Here is a 19,239-nt window from a genome sequence, read left to right as displayed (position 1 = left end):
TTTTGCTAAGTGATCTAAAGTTGCAATTTTCATTTCCAAAGAAATTGCTTTTCTTTGGTGCTTTTTTTTCTCCATTGGGCCAAATTAAATCTTTAACATAAAAATTAGCAACATTTAGACTTACGATAATGAAAAGACAAACACTCACATGCAAAATTAAACTGTCATGGACACTCACTGCTCATGTGTTACGCCAGAATGTGCTGCCACACGCTGTTCATTATGTACAACGGGGAGAAATTTAGTTCTCTTCAACATAGAGAACTAAACTTCTCTATGTTGAAAAGTTGAGCAGCGCTAGTAGTAATACCAGTGATATTAATACCAGTAGTTTATTAATATCACTAGTAATACCAGTGATAGTAATAGTAATATAATAATATATACTATATTATACATACAATAAACACTAACTATAATAAACAATCTAAAAACTCACATAAGCGTCTTTTTTTGCTTGTCCTATTATAATTACGTAATAGTAAAATATAGAGGGTCGATAAAAAGTCAAGAAATGCTTGAAGGGGTCGACGGGCAAATGACTTTGGCGACCCCTGGTTTAGAGGAACTACAAAACTTTCTAAACCATTTAAATAATCAACATCAGAACATTAAATTCGCATCAGAACTAGAGATAAATGGCGCTCTCCCCTTCTTGGATCTAAAGATCGGTAGATTACCTGACTGTCTTAAATTTTCAATTTTTCAAAAAACCACCCACACTGATAGATATTTGCATGCCTCTTCTCATCACTTCCCTCCTCAAAAACTTGGCATCATCTCCACCCTTGCCCATCGTGCAAGATGTCTTACTTCCACAGAAGAAGACCTTCAAACTTAACTTCCTGAAAAACACCTTAAATAATGGATATTCATCTCGTAACATCACTAAACGTTTGAGACAACGCCAACAACCTCGACAAGAAGATGAATCCAACCCTATCACTTACATACAGTTACCATTTATTAGCTCTCTTACCCCAAAACTATCTAGGATTATGAAGAAATTCAACATAAAGACTGACTATACAACTCTGCCAAAACTTCGTTCTTTTCTGAGTCGACCAAAACACAACCAACTGCATTTTCCTGGTGTTTATAAAGTTATGTGCGACTGTGGTCGACCTTATTTTGGCCAGACAGATAAATCTATTTCACTATGTCTTGAGGAACATAGACGTGACATCTCCTATAGTAGAACACAAGTGAGCGCCCTTTCCAGTCATGTTCTTTTCTCCGCCAACTTTAACCTCGAAGAACGTCAACACCAAGTTGATTGGGACCGCACAACCAATTTATATATATGCAAGGATGAATTTGAAAGATGAATTATAGAATCCAAAGAAATAGTTCTGGATCCTTCACACATGAACAACAATCTGAGCTACAATTTGCCTGATTCCCATAGCGCAGTAATCCAGTACTGGTGCTCTAAAATTAGCTGTCACACACATTCAACTCGTGCTAACAACGGCAGCATACGGTCACCAATTCAAATATGACTGTTACTATTCTTCTTTTTATTAAGCTGGAAAGTCCATATTTTTTACCTTGTTAGTTTTATATGTTTTGTGTTATTTCTTACTCACCTGAAGAAGTCGGGACACCGATGAAACTAGTCATGATTTATTAAAGTTTTTTGTGTTATACTTTCTTGGGTTCTAGTCAGTTAAATATTAATTTTATAAATATATATATATATATATATTATAACCTTTCACAACTGGGTATTTCAGTTGTGAAAGGTTGGAAATTTCTAATATTAGCATGATGCACTGACTATAAATTGGGAACTTTGGTGGGAGACCAATCTCCCATACCATTTCAGGTTTGCAGTAAGCAAGCAAAAATGACTACTGCAGTATTAGTAACTGAAAAATGATGAAATCAGCACTGATTTAAATGTTGAGTTGTATATTTAGTCTTAAGTGTTATATCAAACTCGTTGAGACAATAAGCTTCAGAATAAACTAGATTCTAAATATTTTGTCACAGATCAAGGACACAATATAAAAATTTTATCAGTACCCAGAAAGAATTAGTGAAAAGGATTGGACAAAGCCTAAAATTTTAAAAGGCATATCTTCTATGGGTGCCTAGGAGCCAGACTTGGCTATGAAGTTTATATCATCATATATATCTTAGGAAGCACCACATAACCATACTTATGAAATTTATATTATTCAAACTGATAATAAAATAATGAAATTCCCAGATCATAATATTTCTTGCTTTTTTTTTAGTTTTTAATGCATGCTCTTCACATAAAAAGGGTGAACTAACGACTTTTGGACACTGATAATATTTTCAAGGCTGTTGCTGCATCAAACCTTGAGAAAGTTCATATTAAAGTGAACTACTCAATTATAATGTAGTTTCAACTTATAAATTGAACAATTACATTTTTTACCTAAACATTTTTTATTATTATTTTCATACACTGCAACAGTCAAATCTGATTAGCATTTCTTTTAATGTATCCCTTCCTGACAAAGGTAAATTTTTAGAAGACTCAAATGTTTAAAAGCTACTTGCTATCTACTGCAGCGTTTCCCAAATGGTGGATCACGACCCAGCACCGGGTCATGAAAGCTAAATGCCAGGTTGCCTTAAAAAACTCTCGAAAACCTAGGTTTTTGTTTTTAGGTTTTCTTTTTTTCACAAAACTCTAAAATACAAGTAAACAGCGTTTAATTGGGACTAATGAATAAATAATTTAATTAACAGAGATGAAAAACACGCTCTGTCTGCATTGCCATTTCACAGTCTCTTTGTTTGCAGTAAAGTAGCTCAACTAATTCGGTAACCATGGTAGAGTGCACAGAGGCTGTCTGAAGTGAGATATTTGCCTGACAGACTTATGCACAGGGCCTGAAAAATTGTGTTGATTCATAAGTCATTTTCCATGTATACAAGTAGCCAAATGATATCACCATATACTATTAAAATACTCTGGACTGGAGATATAGTTTTTTTTTTTTTTTTTGTTAGAAGTAAATTATACTTGCCAAAAATTACTCTTTTTCAATCCTTCATCCAAACATGAGCAAATCAAAGGATGTAGTATTAACATGAAGAAACATGACATTTTAGCATTCAAAAACGAATAGAACTAATCTAAGGTGGTATGGCTATTTAATGGGAGAGGAAAGATTAGCAAAACTGATGCTTGAGAGAATAGCAAGAAAAAATTACCCATAGGAATACCAAAATAAGATCTGGCACTAGTGGAATCCTGAAAAGTAGTTGATTATGGTATTATTTTGAGTTTAAACCACGATGTTACTTTTCAGGATTTCAACATGCAATAACTACAAATAATTGTGTTGTATGACCATTTAAAAAAGTGTACATGAGGTTGCTGAAGAGGTCATTGGAAGGGAAATAGAGAATGGATGAGTTAGCAAGAAGGAGAAGACAGAAGAAAAGAAAGTATTATGCAGTAAAATAATATAAAGAAAGAATGGTTAAGCAGTAAAATCCATCAGGATGGAGAAATACTGGCCGAGTGGATAGCATACTTGCTCTGCAACCAACACATTGTGGTTTCGAATCCTACTTGAATCGTGGATGTTTGTAAAAGCCTGCACTAGATGAGCATGAAGGTCTTGATTGTTTAAAAAAAAAAAAAATGTAAGAGATAAGTGAAAAGAATGGAATGGTGAAATTGAATTGCCTAATAGGATATAGTTGCTCTTCTGAAGATTGGTGATGTGTGCAAATAGGTACCAGCCACCTTATACACCTCAGGCAGGACTTAATATCATTTCCTGTTATATTACGAAGGTTCATTATATAAGGATAGGGTGGAATATCAAGGAGATGAGAGGCTATTGTCAGGAGAAAAGACATTAGAAGCAACACTAGAGGAGGTGATGCACTGCATCAAAGAATGGAAAGGCAGCTAGCCCTTGTGGAATGGCAATAAAGATGTTCAAGTATGGTGGTAGTCAAATATTGCAGGTCCTGACAATGATATTCAGCAAAGTGAAGATTATTCCTCTGAATGGAACTTGCTATAACATCCATCCAGAAGAAGGGTAATAAGAAAGACCCTAAAAATTATAGAGGAACAAGTGCTGTGTTTGGTTAGCAGGATATGGAGGTGTGGAGTAAATTTGGAGATCAGTTATAAAGAATACCAGGTGACACTGAGTATAAAAAGAAAGAAAAAAGGTGGCATCACTGCACATTTTCTCAGATCATCATCAAATGGATGACTAATCTGCTGCCTCTATCCCTTATTTAGATTACAATCTTTTTTTTTTCAAGAGGATGTTTAAGGAATTGTCAGAGGCTATAAGATCATATGACACATTGAACAGGAACCAGGACCTCATTCTTTACGACATTGCTCATATGTCTTTGTAATCTAGCAGATCTCGATAATCATCCAACAGCAAAACATATAGAGGTTTAAAGTGTTTCTTACCATAGCAAATCTAGAAGTAAAATCCTAGAAATACAATTTATATTTAATTATGGTTATAATTTTATACAATAACTATCACTTCACAAAATTTTGAATTAACATTTCATTTAACAAAATTTTAATCAGATTTTTCAAAGAATTAATGCAATACAAATAAATTTCAATTCCCCTCCATATACTATACATAGAATATAATTAAGATATGCACGTTATATTATTCTATGCTTTGAAATGTTATATACTTTCTGTTCATGTTCTATTATTAGGATATAGGAAACAATTTGACAGGATCTAAAATAAAAATATAAAAATCACTTGTATTCAAAACTATTTCTTAGTGCTTGCTTACCTTGCTGAAATAAAAGTTCTAGTTCTTGCATATGCTGTTTATTTGAATCAGGAGAAATTTCTAGTCTTATTGTTGGAGATGCAAACATTTTAAAATCAAAGTTGGCAGTATCACAGAGGACTTTTTGATGATCTTCAGAGCTGTGCCTTTCACTAAATTTTTCCATTTCATTTGAAAATGCATACTGTGAATACCTGTTACACAATGTCTGAGGAGCAGGTGTGACTGATCTAAATTTATTTGCTGCAACACCAACTGATGTTTTAAGAGCTGATGACTTATGCTGCTCACCATGAAAATTCTGGGCCACTGAATCATGACTTGAACTTCCTATTTGAAATCCAAATGGTGGAGAGATTGGTATGTTATGTACAGAATAAAGATCACTTGCAGATATCTGGTTTTTAATACTGTTGTTTATTATCTTACAGTTATTTTTCTCTGAATATATATTGTTAAAACCGTTAGAACAATACTTAGCCGGAATAAACTGATCATGAGAATGCAATGTCTTCTGACAAAGATTTATTTCAGGATTTGCAATTTTAGCTAAAATAAATAAAAACGAAATCAGCATCTATTCAAATTGCTTGTCTCTCTCTCTCTCACACATAAAATAATAAATTTTCTTCCTTAATTGAAATGATTCACTGTAGACTAACAATTCTAACTGCTAATGAATTTCAGCAATGCTTTCTTAGGACTAGGAATGCTGTTCTGACAGAAAGTGGGTACAATAAATAAAAATTAATATAAGAATGCACAGGTATACCTAACCAGATGTAATAGTCATCAGATTAATGCCTCGAAATATTTTTTTTTGTTGTTGTTGAAAGTTTGCAATCTTACAAATAAATACACACACACACACACACATACAGTTTAAGAATTAAAGCACTAATAAAGAAGTCCTCTCAAACTTTCTGACAAAGAGTGAAAAGTAATATAATATAATAACATTATAATAACAAACAGAATGCAAAACCAGCTATAACAGTGGATATTAGTTTTACCATCTGCAGATCTAGAAAGTGATCACAGACTGTTGATAAGAAAATTTTGACTAAAAATATATAAAGTGGAAAAAAAAAAAAAAAAAAAAAGGAAATCCAAGGAACTAAAGTCAAATTAATACAGAGTATAATAATAATTTACCAAAAAGGCCAAAAGAAAATATAAAATAATGATGAAAACATATAGATTCTCATTGGGAAAGGTTAAAACAAACAGCATATAGAAAGAGCAATAGAACAAAAACAAAACGAAAATGGACATTTGGATATACTGAAAAAATAAAGCACTACTGAAAAAAGTATTTAATAAACATCCAGAAGATAAGAGTACATTGTTAGTGTGCAAATACATATTCACTAAGTTATGAATAGAATCGAGAGAATAGTGAATCAACTGGACTGTTGATTGTTAAAGTTTAGAATTACAATTCTTAAAAACTAAACTTTAAAAATGCATTATCCATTTGAGTCATATTCTTAGTTCTATTTCATTTATCATTTTGGTTATTGGATATATATATATATATTTATTTATTTCTATGCCAACAAACCTGTTCTTAATCCTCAACATTTTACATTTTTGTCTCAAAGTCTTACAGCAAACATAATGCTATAGAAGATTCGCATATACAATTTGATAATATTTGAGTCCTGATAAAGAAACTAATTTGAAGGAAAATTGTCAAAAAAAAAAAAAAGAAAAAGAAAAAGAAAAAAAAAAATTAATTTACATTTAATAGTGCTAAATGTAAACTGTAGATACTATCATGGTATCCTGTAACTCCCTGAGGGCATAAACACAAATTTGAAGGTGGTGAGGATAATATACAAAATGTAAAGTAAAAACAGTATAATAGTTTTGTAGCATAGCAATCAAGAATGGATGATATTTGGCATATATTATTATTATTACATACCTCCAGGGAGTCCAAAGACTCATCGAGGGAGGGTACCTACTCTACAACTCTCCGTCTCCACCACTCCACCAATCTATCATCTACACCAACGCCTTATACTGCCGACCACCACTATGACCCACAGACAACATCCATGCCCATGGTGGGATTTGAACCTGTAGCCTTTTGGCCGAGCAGTTAGCATATCCGCCTTTTGGCGGATATGCTAACTGCTCGGCCAACCAGGCCGGGCATATATGGCCTTAGTTGAATCACTGAAAAAGATGAGCTTCAAAAAGACCCTATATTTGTCTCATTATTGCATTTTTGTATTTCATTACTGGACAATGTTTCAAACTCCTTGGTTTTCTTCAGTGGCAGGTGGTATGGGTCTGGAATACCTGCAGCACTGTCAATTGAATGCTTGTAAATGATCATTAGGATGTTTCTTCTTTTTGCCCTTTCATTTTGGTCCATATAATTAGTAAAAAATTCAGTAAAACTTTTATACTTTATTGAATGTTTAGAGATTTCTATAGCATGTCCAAGTTTGCGTACTGAAATAGCATAATAAGCTAACTGCAACATGCAACCCGAACATTTCAACAAGTCCACTCCTGAAATTTCTAGCTGCTTTTCTTCACACATTCATGAAATTAAAATAGACCATTGTTAAAGAGTCATCAGTTACGTTATAAAAATAGAAAGCACATCAGCAAGCAGAATTGCTACTCAGAGGATAACAGAAATATGGGTTATTGAACAGATGTGAGTCATGCTGTCCTAATTAAAATTCCTTGCCACAAAAGATGTCATGGCATTGTTTTTTTCATTACAAAAAGGCAATTGAAAAAGAAAATTCCACAGCCCAGGATGTTCCGGTGATCAGGAAAAAGGAAGAATAACTGTGAAGTTTGAAAAAGTATGTCATGGACAAAGTCAAAGGCATATTTGGAAAATGGGAAAATCTTGGAAAGAGCAAGAACAAGATGAAGAATTTGTAAGCAAAGAAGAAGGAAGAATCTAAAACATCCTGAGGGACATTTACCTATACAAGGAAATAAATGAAGCAATTGCAAATGCTGCACTTTGAACATTCTTAGGGCACCTCTGGTACCTTTCAGAGGAATTGATCACTGCTATCTTCAATGACAAAGTTTCTTTTGATACAAAGCAAAAAATTATAGAAGCTTTGAAGACGTCCAGAGAAGATGGTCCCACGAAATGAGCTACACTTGCTGAAGTAGATTCAGCCGTAATCGTTTCTATGCAACTGGACGACTTCATGACATCAAACACTTTGCGGTTCTTCTCTATCACTGGACTTTCCGCTGATTTCCTAAACAAGGATGATGCTGACTGGAATGAAGACAAGTCATTCCAGTCAGTAAAAAATGTTGAGAAACAGGCATGGCCCTGACTGATGAATACAACACACACTGTACACTAATAATGAAGACCAGAAAGTTTTTGTTGGTCAAAGAAGTACCCTGACTGGAAGAAAGCAACACTGCTAAAACAACAGCAGCAAAACCAGCAAATTTAAGAATTTGTAAACTTTGTATTTATATAATAAATGTAAAAATTACTAATTAAATTAAAAAAAACTCACTTTGGGCACTAAAGCAGATTTTTAAAATTAAAAATAAGAAATAAATTACATAATTTTATTGGGAGTGATTAAAAACTAACCATCGTAAGCCCTAAGCATACCCTAAACAAAATTTCTGTTATTGCAAAAACAATGGGCAGGTGCCGCATACAAAATTCAAAAACATTTAAAATTTGCTATTTTTAAGAAGCACGCCAGAAAAAGAAATGGTATCAGTGACTAAATGCAGAATGTTCCTCCACCATTCTGTTTAAATGACCATATCCTTAGGAGAGCCAATGGCATGTTCTTATTAACATCTTCATTTTTAATATGATTCTACCATCTGTTCAGTCTCCTCATTTTTCTCCAGTCTCTATCTATCATCATTATTGTATTTCTAACCCAACTTTCAGATCCATAAGTTAACATCGTTTTTAATATCTCATATAATGCTAGTTTAGTGTTTTGTTAATTCTTCTCTCTCACACTCAGGTTTATTCAGATGGTTCCCCACAATTCTAGCTTTGCTTATTCTGTTATCTGTTTCCATGTTTAATTTGCCATCTTTACTACTAGGCTGGAACAGCTGAAGTATTTCATTTGTTCTATGAGAATGCAGAAGTTTTCTATGTTCCACATATTTTCATAGTTATAGTCTTTTTATTGCTAATTTTCATACCAAATTTATTATAGCTGCTATTCACTTTAGTTAAAGAATGCTAGATTTGGACTGGAATTGTTTAGGAGTACACCATCTACATAAAGCAAAGAACTAAGTTTGATATTTACAATTTGAATATCAAGTTTAATGCTATTTTTTTTAATGCGATAAAAAAACATAGATTACAAATAACTTTCAATGTGATTATTCTAGACATCTAGAGTATCTTTAGTTTCGGTTTTCAGGTCACCATTATCTGATTTTTTTAATGTACTCTTTCTCCCAAGCTTTTTCAAAACCCTCTAAACCATTTTGCTACCTTCCTGATGTTCTTACCAAAATAATCTTCCCATGACTTTTGTTTAGCTACATTTACATAGCTCTTACATTTTTTTTTTATATTTTCTTAGGATATTTGCTGACTTAATTGCTCAGATCTTTCGATATGCTTCCTTCTTTTCCACATCTGCCTCTAACTTCTTGCATTCGCATTGGCATTCTGATTTTTCTATTCTTGCAGGCAACTTCATGTCTCTCATGTGAGTCAACCAATGTTTTCTTCAGAGTTTGATAGTGTGACTCCAAGGTTTGGTTTTCTTGTTTTCAACCTTTTTTTTTAGTTGTAAAAGTAAATTTCTTACATATATTTTGCTTTTGTTTTTCAATGCGATATTCATTTTTATCATGCTTAAAACTAAGTGATCACCACTTCCAATTTCAAATCTCCTATATCCTCGTGTCCTGAACCACTGTGACGAGATCATTATCAGTGATAATATAGCCAATAAGACTTATTTTTCCTTGTGTTCTCTCCATGTGAATTTGTGTAGAATAATGAGAAATCCATCAAGCATTTATTATTATTAACTTTGCCCTTTTCTCCAAGTTTTTCCAAAAGATTTCTACATACCTGGAATTCATTTCTTACTCTGCTGTTTAGATCTCCAACAAAGACCATCTTTTTCCTTTTTATATCAGCTGCTTCTCTAATGATTTGAAAAATGTCTTTGTTTCTTTAGAAGAACCTTCTATGGGACTATAGGCACAAATAAGTTTCCTTACTTGGATATATAAGGAATATTATCATGTTGTACCAATTATGTTTGTTTATGGTTTAAGACAAAATACAATTTGGTTGCCAAGTTCCAAACTGCTAGCTCATCTTCTGTCATTCAGCATCTAACATATACCTATTAATGGAGTGCACCACGTGAAAGTGAGGACTGAATATTAGGTCAGGTGCCCAAGTAAGTTCATCACATTCCATAAGAGACTGAATGATAAGCTGGGGTTTGACTGACTGATTGATTTGGAGTTTTATGGAGCCATGACAGCAATGGTGACACTGCACCAGGACACAAGTTACAGCAGTACAAAGGGTGTTCGTAGGTAAATAAATAAATAGTTATGAGGGGATAAAATAGTAAATAGTATAAAATATATGTACAAGTTTAGTATTTGTAACGTGGTATCTCCACATGTACAAATTCAGATTCAAATGTCTTTGTATAAATTAATGTTTTTTAAAAATCTAAAAACGTCTTGCAAACTATTTGGGTCTGATAACAGATGGCTAAGTGTATAGGGCTCAGCCAGATAAGTAAAAATGTAATTTCTCTCTTGTGTGAGGTGCTCGCTCTCCATCAAAATATGACTGATGGTAAGATGGGTGTTGCATTTCTCACACACAGGTAGATTCATCAGGCCTCAGTTAATAAGAATGTGTGAGATGATTGACCTATGCCAAGCCTAGCATAATGTCAGGCTTAATCTCATGTAATTTGTTTGTCAGTGCTTCCTGCAATGAGTATTGCCATTGTGCAATCAAACAGTAGGTTGACAAAGTATGAGCTGATCTAGCAGCTGCAGCTGCGATGTCATTTCCCTTTGAACAAAACATTGAAATTAAGAGTCTATTTTGTGTAAGAGTTGAAGTACCTCACCAAGAACTGGATGTCGATTATACCACAAGAGAGGAGATTAGTCTGTAAAGAACTTAAAAAGGCTGCATAAATTATACACTTCTGATACGCATTTTCTTTATATGTACACGTGTAGGCTGAATGGCATGCAATGTATAGAGACTGGTTAGAGATTGCAATGTATAGAGACTGTATTAGAGAACACAGCAGCACAGCCAACAGAGACCTCTGATCTTGAACTATTAGAATAGATGGGCAAGGAATAAGAAAGGGCTGCTCTGTGTACAATGAACAATTGAAGGCAGACAGATGAGGATGTATCAGACTTCTGTAGTTGACAAAGTGAGAGGCTGCAGGATGGATTGGATTGGATTGCAAGCCTGCCATGGAGGAATGCTGTATTGTTTGGTGCAGGTAATGTTGTAAGCACTCATGCCAGTAGCTTCCACAGCCTTTTTAACGCGCATACCAGAACAAAGGATGGCAGTCCCACAGATACGCAATAGACAGGCAAATTGCTACCACTTCCAGAGCAGTATTAAGCTGACAAGATTGAATGGAGTATGATTGCACATGAGAATAGCTGCTCCACCATGCACAGGACCATCTCCAGTCATTGTGTACAACAATGATATTCCTGATGATAGAATCATTCACTGGATTTTAAATTAGGTTTCCTGCAGACAGAAACAAAAAGCTTTGTGCAGCAGGTGCTTGATATCATCGATATTCTGGCAAACCCACAACAGTTCCATTGCAAAAATTTTCCTATTGCTTACCCTCATCAGGTTTATATTTCTCATTAGATTTTGAGAAGTATGGATGACCAGTATCCATCTCTTCCTCTTGAAAAATATCATCATCATCAAATTCCTGACATGTACCTACCCTCAAGGGGTGTACAGGATATGATAGTACTACATGAAAAACTTATGTCATTACTAACTTACTATCTACAATTTTTCTCCAAATCAATCTGTTACCTGTCAAGGCTCCAACATTATCAGATCTTATATATTTCGATCTTCTAAGGCACTTTTTACCATATCAATCCACCTATATCTTGGTGGATTGCTATGGTGTCTTCTTTTGGGTCTTTTTCCTGCCAACCTGGCAGAGAACACTTGTTTTGCTAATTTTTCCTATCCCATTCTGTTTAAGTGACCATACTACTTGAGTTAGCTCAGCTAACACATACCTGGATGCTAACAACATCTAGTTCTTTCCTAATATCCTAGTTTTTAATATGATATTGCCTGTATCCCTTTATGCTGTTCAGGCCCCTAATCTTTCTCAGGATTCTCATATCTGCAGTCTCTAGTCTTTGGTCAAGTGTTTTACTTCTGCCCCAGCTCTCAGATCCACAAGTTAAAATTGGTTTGAACAATGTCTTGTATACAACTAATTTAATATTTTGACTAATTTCTCATTTATTCCATAGAAATTTATTCAGTTGACTTCCTACCATACCAGCTTTGTTGATTCTGTTGTCCATTTCCATATTTAATTTACCATCTTCACTAAATATCATGCCTAAGTAGCTGAATTTACTCATTCTATAGGTTCTCTATTCAAAATACAGTTGATATTTTCAATGCTTCTGCCTATTTTCATTGTCTTTGTCTTATTACTGCTGACCTTCATACCATATCTATTACAACAGTTATTCAATTTAGTCAGGGAATCTTGCAGATTTCTAGCATATTTATTTATAAGTATAACATCATCTGCATAAAGAAAGAGTTGACATTAACATCTCCAATTTTGATATTAGGTTTAATCCCACTTTCCTTCATAATGGGATCAATATAGATAGTGAATAACAGAGGGGGATAATGTACATCCTTGTCTGACACCAGATTTAAGATTAAACCATCTTCCTGTACTTCCTTCAATTCTATTTGCTGACTTACTACTCAAATAAAGACTAAGTGTTGCTTGATATAATCCCCCACGGACACCATACAACTGTAGCGTTTTGAGTAGCTTCTTTCTTGGTACCTTGTAATATGCTTTTTCCAGATTTGTAAAAGGTAAATTGTAAAAGGAATTTCTCTAATTCCTTTTACAGCACTCTTTCCTCCATTCTTAAGCTTCTTCAACAACCTCCAGAATATCTTACCACCTTCTTGATATTTATTTTCTATGTTCTTGCCAAAGTCCTCCCATGACTTTTTTGTTTAGCTAGTTTTACACAGTGTTTCGCTTTCTTACATTTGTCTCTGTATTCTCTAAGAGCAAAAGCTCACTTACTTGCCATGAACTTTTGATGTGATTTCTTCTTTTCCTTCACAGCCTCTTTAACTTCCTGTGTGCACCATAGAGTTCTGATTTTTCTATCCTTGCAGACATCACCACATGCCTCTCTGGCTGAATCAATCAGTGTTTACTTCAGGGCTTGCCACTGAATCTCCAAGGTTTGGTTCCTATTTTGAAACTCTCATTTTTTCTTGAATAATTTTTGTATATTATAGTCTACAGTTCACATCTGAGAGCTGCTGAACTTTTATTTGCTGAAAAACTTTCTTACATGTTCTTCTTTTCAATATGAAATTCAACTTTATCCTGCTCAAGACTAAATGGTGATCACTTCCAATTTCAAATCCACTACATGCTCTGGTGTCCTGCACCAGGGAGAAAACATCAATATCAACAATAACGTAGTCAATGAGAATATTCTTATTCCTTGCCTCTTCTTTCCATGTGAATTTGTGCACATATTTATGTTGGAACATTGTGTTAGTAATAACCAGTCCATGTCCTGAGTGGAAATCCAACAGGTATTTGCCATTATTATTAGCTTTGCTCTTTTTCTCCAAATTTTCCCAGTATATTTTTGTATGTCTGACAATCATTTTCTACTCTGCTATTTAGATCCCCAACAAGGACCAACTTTTCCTTTTTCATTGTCTCTAAAGCCTCAAAGAATTCCTCCACTTCTACCTTAGTAGAACCTTCTGTGGGACCATAGGCACAAATAAGTTTCATTGTCCAGTTCCCCATTTTCATATCACTCTACTCGAGCCTGCCATTCAAAAAGATTAGCCTCGTATTTAGTGTTGAATACTATGGTTACTCCTTTTCCTTGATTGTCATTGCATTTTGTGTTTATTGTTAAGACAGATCTCACCAGTTTTTGCCTTTTTTTGTTTCAGTTACCCCTATTATGTCGATCTTGTACTAATCCAATTCCTCAGCTAGCTCCATTTCTTTGCCATTCAGGCTTCTTATGTTAATAGTACCGATCTGGAATTCTGGTGATGTTGAGTTGGGGTGTGTTTTAGGATTTGTTCCAGTATCTGACCTTTTGCTGTTTGCCCTGGTGAAAACAATAGGGGGCCTTGTTTAACCACGTGACACCCCAGACAGCATGAAATTCTGTCATGTACCATCATTTTCTATTGTGGTTTAAGCCAATAAGAATACAATTTGTTCGGCTAAATCCCAAATTGCCAGCACATCCTCATTTGTTCAGTATCCAGGTAGATACCTAACAGAGTGCACCACAAGAAGGCAAGGATTGGACATTAGGTCAGAAAACCCTGGTCGGTTCTCTGCATTCCTTTAAAGGCTATGTGGAGGTCTCCTCTCAGTTATACAGCTTTGACCCTGTTAGATCCTGAATGCAGAGCTTTACAAGTAAATTCTTTATTCAGGATTTAACATGACAAACTACTACTTATTAAGGAGATATCTGCACATCAGGTAATAATTATAAAGTATTATTTTATGTTTTGTAATAATGTATAGTTCATGTGTGCGATATAGTGAGAGTTATTGTTAGGTTGTTTGTAATTCCCAAGTAAGCTGTCAAGTACTTTGTGAAATTCTGAGAAAAGTTTATAATAGAAATCGGAATAATCGCATATAATCGGTATGAGTCGAGCGTAGCGATGGAGGCTATACCTACGCGGAAATATGACGTCAGAGCGCCTTCCTAGAATAATGTAACCGGACAGGTATAGAGAGCGCCCGAATAGGGTGAATAAAAGATGAAGCACGACGTTTTAGGGGGCTCTTTTTGACCTTTTGATCTTGGAGTGCCGGATTCGAGTTTTAGGGGGAGTTTGTTGGAGGATTCGTGAGAGAGTGGCGAGTTGACTACAGGAATGACGGACGGCAGGTTCTTTTCTTGAGAATGCTTGAAGATTTTCAAGCGAAGCTGATCGTGATATGACGGCCTATGTGGAATCGAGCCTTAGCAGAATGTCCCATTGGAGAAAGTTTCCTGCGGAGCGGTTAGACAGCACGCAGCAGTCGGAAACGATTAGAAGAAAAAGCGTAGTACATCGCCAGGCGCAAAGACAGCCGAAGAATATGCAGTACGATAATCCAGACCTACATGAGATGGCGGCATGAAATCTGAAAGGATCCAGTAATGTAAGAGTTTTCGTTCTATGTTAAAATTTGTTTAGAAGAAAAGGAAATTTGTGTGTGTTGTAACTAAAGGACACTAGTAGAGAACTTTTAGTGAGAATTTGACTGAATTAATTAAGCCCTTGTGGAGCAAAGAAGAGTTGTTAAATAGGCAGTGATTTGTGAATGGCTAGACTTGCTTAGATAAAATTTAGAATTAAGGAAATCATTGATAGAGTATTAATGAAAGTGTTAAATAAGTATTCTGTGAGTAACTTGTGAAGGGAATTATATAGTAATAGTACTTTGCTTAAAGCTAATCTTATCCTTTCATAATCGAAGGATTTAACTTGCTCTGATTCATTGGTATTACCCTTAACTTAGAGTGAATTTTGATCCATTGAGTATTTAAGCTTACATAACTGTAAATGTTTTGGTGTTTTCCAATAAACATGCTTTGTACCTTATACCTGAGTTATGCCTGATTACGAATTCAAACCACCACTTATGAAATTGAACCTTTGGCGGGAAGGAATTTAGATATAATTGTTTAAGCGGGATTCGGTCTACGACTGCTAACTGAATCTGCACAGCGCTAGCATGAGATAAATTATTGTGTGTATCCTTTTAAGTTTTGAATTATTTCCCTGAACAAGAGTCTCTTCTGTTATAGGATATTGGCTGGTGCAGCGAAATATAAATTTTGCCAATATCCGAAGAGGAAATAAATCTGAATTAGTATTTTAGGAGCACGACAATAGATTAGAAGGAGAGTTATTATAGAGGTAGAATAAGATATAATATAGAGAGATAGCGATATAACAATAGAGTAGCCGGTAGGACTTTGATTGTACACAGGTTTGAGTAAGCAAAAGGATAGATTCTAGAGACAGAAAATTAATGTATAATAAGATTGAACTTACGACTTACGAAATAACATTATGTGAAAGTAAGGATATAACAATAACACAGCCGACGAATTACAGATTTAACAACCCTTAATGAAAAATATACAATACAAAAAAAAAATTTTTTTTTACTTTTCTTGCAAAACAAAAAATATCATTAGCTGTGTCAGAATCGCCAGGGAAGTTCAAGTTGCTTTCAGTGGATACTCATTTTTTTATTTTCTGTGGAAGGGTCTGGTAGTTTGTCATTAAGTGACCTTGCCATATTTTTTTTTCACAAGTGGGTTCTCATCAAATGGAACCATTTTCAAAGTGGGGGGGTATACATTGTGTGACTGATGCACTCAAAAGAGAAACAGTCATGTAAAGTTCAGATATGGTGAAATTATGGAATGGTGGAATAGATATATGAGTTTGAGTTGCTGTTGCCATTTTTTTTACTGTTATCTTCTCAGCATAAAAGGATCTCAGAGCAGGGGTGTAGTGGTGGCTAACTTTCTTCTTGCATCCTGATATATGTTCTGTTCGGTTTTTATTTTTTGTATTTCTTTCTATCTTTCCACTTCTGACATGCACAGGAGTATGCTGGGTGATCTCCCTGACCACTTTACACATTTAGCTTTCTTGGCAGAGCAAGATTGGTTATTGTGCTCTTTACTACCACATTGGGCACAGGTGGCAGAACAATAACAGGCAATTTGGGCATATCCATATTTCTGGCATCAGGACAATTGAGATACCACCATCTGATCCTTCAGCTCTGAACATATCTTTTCATCTAGGAGATTCCCTTCTGAGATCACCCTTCTACAGGAATTGAGTGTTTTATAGTGGGGGTACAACTGTTATTCCACCCACTGATAGGTGGAATACCAATCAGAAAGTTGTTGACACTATGATTCTATGAGGACATTGCCAGAAGTAGTTTCTTTACTGTGTTAGGAAAAAACCTACTAGCTATTCTATACCCTCTTGAATGAAGAAGGCTGACATTTTCCTTATTGGGTTTTCACCTGTAGCATGGATGATTAAAAAAACTGGTGCATTTATACTGGTAATCACATCTTTTGTTTCTTGCTTCTGTTATCGAAAGGTATATTAATGGTATCAGTACTTAACTGGGTCTTTGTTAGGACCCCTGAAAAGACTGACTGATGCTCAAGTAGTTTTTGGTTCAGCATCAGAGTGAGTGCTGAAGGAGACTTGATATAACACCCTTCACCCTTGAAGGCAAGCCCACTAGCTAACTGATCCTGGCCTGGCCACGCCATCCAGGACTGCCTGTCTTGCCAAAGCAGTGCAAGACTACCAGGATTCCCTTTTTCAGATGCCCATGGGTCACACCACATGGGAAACACTGTGGCAAGGCATATCCTAGTGATGGTAGTCTGGAAGATAGGAAAGCAAAAAAAGACTCAGGAGAAGTAGGGCAAAGAATACGTGAAGAAAAGCAAAGAAAAAGAGGAAGAATGAAAAGATCCAGTACCATTACCAGGAGGTGTCCTTTCACCATGCACAAGTGCATCACCTGGAAGGGGATAAGTTAGGGTACCATGATTATAATTTTACTCTATGTATATATTCACAATCTTAGGATCTTAAATGTAACATATTATGCTTATTTAATCCAGCAAAACTTCCGTCTAATAGGAATCAGGTAGAAGTCTTGCTGAATATATGGAACATTTTTCATGGTTACAAATGTTGCAATCCAGTTTCAGTTGTAAAGCATGTAAGAAAGAAAATCCCAGCAAATAAGATGGATTTAATAAGCTGACTACTAAGTGAAAAAGTTTTTGCACCCATGATATGTCATTTAGATGTCCTTTTTTTTTGTTGCAAAATTACATATTAAAAAAAATAATAATAACTTAAATGCCCCCCCCCTCTCTTGTTCTAAATCAGTATGTTAAAATATACTAAACTATCTTACCTGATTCTTTTGTAGATTCTAAACACCAAGATTCACTCAATACTTTCAATTGCATTAAACTGATATCACTTAAAGAGATGCAATCCACATCTTCATCACCATTGTTATTATATATACGGATAACATTGTTGGGAGTCAAATTTAGATAATGTCGCCGCAGATTTGGACTGAATACGCTTACCTGGAATAATGCAAGTTTCATTAGAACAAAAATGAAGCTATGAAGAAATTCTATTTCTTCAACTCCTTGAAGAGAATTCCTATATCTGAAATTAAATTTAATATTTTAAATAAAGTATAAATATCTGACTGTTTTCCAGAGCTTACTCTTCATATATTTACAAACAAAAAAATTGATTGAAATAAATATTTATATATGAGATTGAACATAAAAATATAGGCAGATACAAGGAACTCTGATATTTAGAAATGAGCAACCTTTATAAGAGCTTCTCAAATAGTTACATTTTCTGGTCTCATAAGGAGGTGGAAAGGTTTTAAGCATCTGCAAAACAAACAAGCCAAAAAACATACTCAATGAGTGGCAGAGTGGGATAACAGGTTAACTGCTTTATCATAGTATAAATAAGATTTATATGAAGAAGCAAAATTACTTAGCCATGATAGGTTACTGAGTCCAATTCAAGGCAAAAATGAGATATAATTGGGCTTTTGTGTTTGTATGTGCATAGCAATAATTCTAGTATAACCACAATAAAAACTATGAACTGTTTTTAATTATTTTACTAGTTTCTTATGCAATATGGCATACTTCCTCATGAATAATGATATTTTTAATTTGAAAGCAAAATGACTTAATATAAAAATGGACTTATAGAATTTTCATTGAAGAGATAGCACACATTGTGTTGATGTCATACTGGGGATTCATTGTTGATCTGTGCTACATAAACACAATGTGCTCTCTTTACGTATATTATAACCTACTTTCAATTAGGTCATCATCATCAAATTTCTGACATTTATTCTCAATGGGTGTACAGAATGATAGTACTACATGAAAAATTTACATTTTATTACTAATTAAATGATTAATAATTACTAACTTCCTATCTACAATTTTCTTCCAAATCAATCTGTTACCTATCAAGGCTCCAACATTGTCAGATCTTATATTTCTATCTTCTAAGGCACTTTTTACCTTATCAATATAT

The 19,239-nt window shown here is 34.5% G+C and overlaps 1 protein-coding gene across 5 annotated transcripts in view; it reads right to left on the bottom strand.

The window, feature by feature from the left end:
• The window catches only part of LOC150099987 (uncharacterized), a 167,144-nt gene that overhangs the window by 2,370 nt on the left and 145,535 nt on the right, over positions 1-19,239 (bottom strand). For 4 of the 5 annotated variants that reach the window (XM_090403008.1, XM_090403009.1, XM_090403010.1 and 1 more), the window contains exons 7-8: positions 18,065-18,245; positions 4,782-5,330 (exon numbers count right to left, since the gene is read on the bottom strand). In XM_090403008.1, coding sequence (XP_090259134.1) covers positions 4,782-5,330; positions 18,065-18,245 — 730 coding nt within the window. The remainder of the gene's footprint in view (positions 1-4,781; positions 5,331-18,064; positions 18,246-19,239) is intronic. The other variant, XM_090403011.1, reaches the window with a different exon arrangement.

This window comes from Typopeltis vanoorti, chromosome 13 (genome assembly GCF_054136105.1).
Source record: "Typopeltis vanoorti isolate ZY-2024b chromosome 13, IOZ_Tvanoo_1.0, whole genome shotgun sequence".
In the NCBI taxonomy this organism is placed as follows: Eukaryota; Metazoa; Arthropoda; class Arachnida; order Uropygi; family Thelyphonidae; genus Typopeltis; species Typopeltis vanoorti.
The sequence above is the reverse complement of the archived record's forward strand: the minus strand, read 5'-3'. Positions and strand labels throughout refer to the sequence as shown.